At 49.9% G+C, this 4,764-nt stretch overlaps 1 protein-coding gene across 1 annotated transcript; it reads left to right on the top strand.

Moving 5' to 3' along the window:
• The first annotated feature begins 3,086 nt into the window (after positions 1-3,086).
• Positions 3,087-3,599, top strand: CCDC70 (coiled-coil domain containing 70). Its single transcript, XM_009319972.1, has one exon. It carries the CDS (start codon positions 3,087-3,089, stop codon positions 3,597-3,599), a length of 513 nt encoding a protein of 170 aa, XP_009318247.1.
• The last annotated feature ends 1,165 nt before the right edge of the window (positions 3,600-4,764 follow it).

Raw genomic sequence — 4,764 nt, 5'->3', positions numbered from 1 at the left:
GATTTGTGGAAAAAAATTATATAATTTAGTCATTTTCTGTGAGATAATGATGTTCTAATTGAAAAATGTAGTCTGACATAATTATCCTACATTTTTTTAAGCTTGCCTCAGGAGTGCAGTAAAAGAACAAATAGGAATATTTTTACCGTACCATGTGAGAAACAGCTCTCAAAGTTTTATTTGTATCACTTGATGCATGTTCAGGAGACAGAAGCCTCACAAAAGCAAAATGATTTCCTGATTTGGTCTGGTAACCCCTTGGGGCAGGATCCAAAGGAAGCTTTAGCCACATAAACCAGAGACAGACTTCAAGGCGGGACTCACGCGTACACGTGGGTGCCCCATGCCCTGGTATGCGTTGGGATATCTCCCCCAGCTTCCACCTGCAGCTCCCAAAGGACATAGGTCTCTTATGTGTTATCTTCTGCCAGACCATCTGCAGATAGGTTATACATTTCTGAGTGTCTAAAATGACACTGGATGCTTCTGTTTAGGCACCTGGGTTGCTTCCTTCACGTCAGAGGGAAATTTGTTTTTCTAAGGAGTTTTCCAGCTGAACCCTGGCAGGGCAGGAGGGAAGAAGAAACGACTCCTTGTTTCTCCCTGCCCTGGGTTGCTGCTCCTCCTCTGCCATGTTTTCAAGTGCAAGTCTTCTTTTGCAAAGAAACCAGCCTGAAATTGCTGTGCAGGGCAGTCTGCCTCCAGGACAGGCTCAGGCTCTGGATCCACGGGGCAGGACAGGACATGATCACCTGTGGTTTCCCTGCGGGTTAGCTATAGGAGATCCCATTTTTGCACATAGGTTTCTGGGACTGTCCTTCTGTCAAACAGTCATCCCTGTGCCTGCTACAACAGCACATTAGCTCTGGCTCTTTGATTCCGCTGCAACACCAACACTGACTTGTAAGCATTTATGTCCTCCACATGGCCCTCTGGCTGGTTTTGGAAAGGTATCGTAGCGTACAATCTGAAAGCTGCTTCATCCTCATGTTGCTAACAGTAACACTGGGCAGAGTGAAAGCCCATATGGTTTCCTACCACCTGCAGCAGTGCAAGTGTTGGGTTGAGCAGGGCTACGTCAGAGCCCATGCAGTGCAGTGGGACACTGGATATGTGCACAACTTACCTAGGCTGCAGAGGACCTCACCTAAAATAGCATTAATATGTTCCAGGCTAATGAGCATGGCAAAATTTGCTAAGTAGAAGCAACAATACCTTCATTTCAAAGAAGAGACAGTGTATTTGAGGTTGCTAATGGGCTGGCAGCCGTTGCCGCAGCTTACAGGGATGGCTGGAACTGAACTGCCGTTGCCCTAATTGCTTCCAACTGCAATCCCAGGGAGCAGAAACTCAGCACGTCCTATTTACTGACATTTCTGCTGTGAATGAAGAGGAACTGCCAAGCCGGGAGCCCCACAGAAAGTGCAGGGAGAGCGGAGCCCATGTCAGGAACCCCTTTGGTGGAGAAGAAATGGCTGCTGCTTCAGCAGCTGCTCTGAAACTCAGGTAATAACAGGCTCCTGGCAATTAGTTTTTGGCACATTTACTCACCTAATATTTCTGTCCTTCTAGGCACGTAGTATGGTACCACTAACCCCCCGAGATGAGACAGTCCAGCTGGGAGTGCACACCACTTGTTTTTGGGGTCCTTCTCACACTGAGCAGGGACAAACTGGTGGGCCCAGGAGCTCCATGAGAGTGAAGCTGTAGATGGCTGCCTTCCTCTTTTGCCCCCTCCGACCTCCCAGGGAAGCCCCAGCTGTGGGAGGAAGGTTCAGGAGTCAGGAAGCAGCGTGAGGAGGAAACAGCAGAACCAAAATTCTCCTGTATTCACCCAAAGTCCCCCAGCAGGTCCCCCCTGGGGCTTGCCATCCGTGAGAGCTCATCCAAGTTGCTGTGAAGGAGCCGTCCACCCTCTGGCCTGTTCAGTGACTGCAGAGGTGGGGAGAGGCAGGAGTTGGCCAGATGTCACTAGAAGACTCCTTGGCCATACGCAAAACACTGGGGAAGAGGATAGGGCCCTGCCAGCGCCCAGCTCAGCTTTTGAGGAGGGAGGAAGCCTGAGACAAGGAGGGTCTATGCCTCCAGCACAGCAAAGGTGTGATGGCGGTGTCACACGCTGGTGGGTGAAGGGGCTTGAGGGGCAGCGTGCTTGCCAGGGTGCATGGGAGGTCTTGCAGCTTGGGCTGTCTGTCCATCCTGTCACCATGCGCTGGAGCTGTCATGCAGGCATGGTGTGCTCCCCGCCTTCTTGTTCCTCATGCAGAGCAGGTGCATATTGCCATTAGCTGCATTGCATCCGCAAAGGCCCCTGGGGCCTTTCCTGACTACAGCAAGGGATAGGCAGGCTCATAATATATTAATAATCAAGAGGTTTTTATTTATAAGGCAACCTGCTCCCTGCTATGGAGCTGGAGGCACTGTGCAATAAGTCATAATAAATCTAGTGAAACAGTATAAGTAAGTAACCAGCTTAGTCCTAGCTGTAGAATTATTAGGTAGATTAGTGAACAGAAAATTATATTTTTGTTTTCTCTTCATTTTTCAAGTTTCATGTGATTCTGGAAGCTGTAAATTTTTGGGGGGAGTCTGTGAAGGGGCAGGAGACATAGCCAAGGGTCAGAGAGGTGAGAGTGCCTCAAGCACCGGAGGGAAAAGGGCAGAGGTATCTGTCCTTCAGATTGGGACCCACTGATCGGGGCCGGGGGGAGCAGCGCAGTGCCAAAGGCTGGTCCTGGCACAGCCCCTCACCCCTCTCCAAGCCAGCGGCACCTGGAGTCACGGTGGGAAATGACTTAGAGAAATCCCAGCCTTCGCCCTGCATGGCACAGGCTGACTGTCAGGTGCCACTGCAGTTCATGCTGTCTGAGTCCTGGCCAGGGATTTCTTTTTCGCTCACGGTAAACATCTTCACTTGTGGTATAACATTGTTTTAAGCCAGCTATGACATAGGTTTGGGTGATGTCATCACTGACACCCATTTCTCCCCTCTCTGTTGGGCCACAGGGTGAGAGGTGGGGGCCGGGCTGGGTCTCTGCCCAACCCATCAGTGACGAGCAGCGAACTGGAGCTGCCGTTGCCAGCTGATGTCCTGCTCTCCCTACTGCAACTCCTGCCAGCAGAAGCTCATCAAAAAGCTGCAGGCTGAGAAAGCCTTTCTGGAGGAGATTCAGAGGTTTCAGGAGACGATGAAGAGCTTTCGGGAGAAGATCAAGGGCTTTCGGGAAAACATCAGAGATTTCAAGATGGCCATCCATGCTTTCTGCGACGAGGAAAAGCCCATCTGGGAGGAGGAAGCTGCCTTTAGGGAGGAAGAAAAGGCTATTCAGGAGGAAGCAGAAGCCTTCTGGATGGTGTATCGTGACTTCTGGAAGGATTGTAATGCTTTCTGGAAGAAGGATAAGGATTTCTGGAAAGGAGATAAGCTCCTCTGGGAGAAAGACAGGGTCCTTCTGGATGAGGACAGAGTCCTATGGGCAGACGAAGAAGCTCTGTGGGCAGATGAAACAGCTCTCCTTGAAGAGGAGAGAGCTCTCTGGGAAAATGAGGAGGCCCTCCAGGAAGGTGAAAAAAAAACATCAAGGAGTATGAAAGGTTGACCTGGGAAGAGGCCTTTGGTTCTGAGAGAGAGGCTATCTCCAGGGATGCCACTGTCCACAGGGGAAAAGCATGAATTGTTCTGCTAGGCTCAGAAACATGTGGAAAGCCACGTATACTGATGTGGATACGTTATTAAAGCAGTGCTGCGCTTCAACCAGTTCTCTGAAATAACAGCTCTAGTTCTTGGAGTAAATCAGAGTAGGGTTTTTTAAATGCGATTTGCTTTAAAGCCATTGCGCTTAGGTTTTCAGGACATTATTTATTCTTTTTAGGTCCTGTAGCCTGAGGAATGGGGTAAACCTCTGATTTCCTGGCCTGTCACCAGGAGGCATGTGGGTGGGTAAAGCCACAAGAAGGTGAGGGCTTAATGGCTGAGATCATCTTCTGGAGCTCAGAACAACTCACCTAACTCAGTGCAGTTTATATCAACTGAGTCAGTGCCAAAATAAGGCACTGATAAATTATAACCTTCGGATCCCCCATATTTAAGAGTCATAGTTAACACTCCTGAGTCTTAATGAGACAACTCATGCTGTTCCACCAGGTTTGGGCTTTGACTTCCCATTTAACTTCCCGCTGCTCTCAGGAGCGTGACGGGAACATTTACCCCCCTCGGGAGACCCCCCTCCATCCACTGTCTGGCTGAGAGCAGCTTTGGCGTCAGCCTTGCTGACATGGGCAGAGGATGGGGAGGGGAGTGGGAGGGATTACAGAAGTCAGCAGCATGTGGGAAAAGATGCAAGCTGGAGGGAAAGTTGGCAGCAAGTCCCTCAGCAAGGGGGAAATACATTTAGCAGTGTGAGTATATATGTGTGTGTGTGTGTGTAAGAGCAGGAGAGGGTGCACCCAGGGACTGGGAATATTATTCACCTGCTGAGCTCCTATTGCCAGCGCAGGTACAGGAGCCTCTAATAGAAAATCCTCAATAACTGCAGTGCAACACGTGGTCAATATTTAGCAATATTTTATGTGGCGTGAGTACAGAGCCAGTGCCTTCTGCTGAGCTGTGGCACAGGAACTGCAGTTTTTCTTTCCTCTTGCGGAACTGAACACAGATGCTTCACGTTTTCGAAGACTGAGCTGTAAAGGCTGGTCTAGAGGCAAATCTACACTTGACCCTCTGTACATCCAGGAGCGTGGGGGACAAGAGCAACAGTGGAAAGT

This window comes from Pygoscelis adeliae, unplaced genomic scaffold, assembly GCF_000699105.1.
Source record: "Pygoscelis adeliae isolate BGI_AS28 unplaced genomic scaffold, ASM69910v1 Scaffold32, whole genome shotgun sequence".
Classification (NCBI taxonomy): Eukaryota; Metazoa; Chordata; class Aves; order Sphenisciformes; family Spheniscidae; genus Pygoscelis; species Pygoscelis adeliae.
The sequence above is the reverse complement of the archived record's forward strand: the minus strand, read 5'-3'. Positions and strand labels throughout refer to the sequence as shown.

Bases quoted from the DNA above. Each gene is read 5' to 3' on its own strand.
- CCDC70 (XM_009319972.1), top strand. From the start codon at position 3,087: ATGTCCTGCTCTCCCTACTGCAACTCCTGCCAGCAGAAGCTCATCAAA.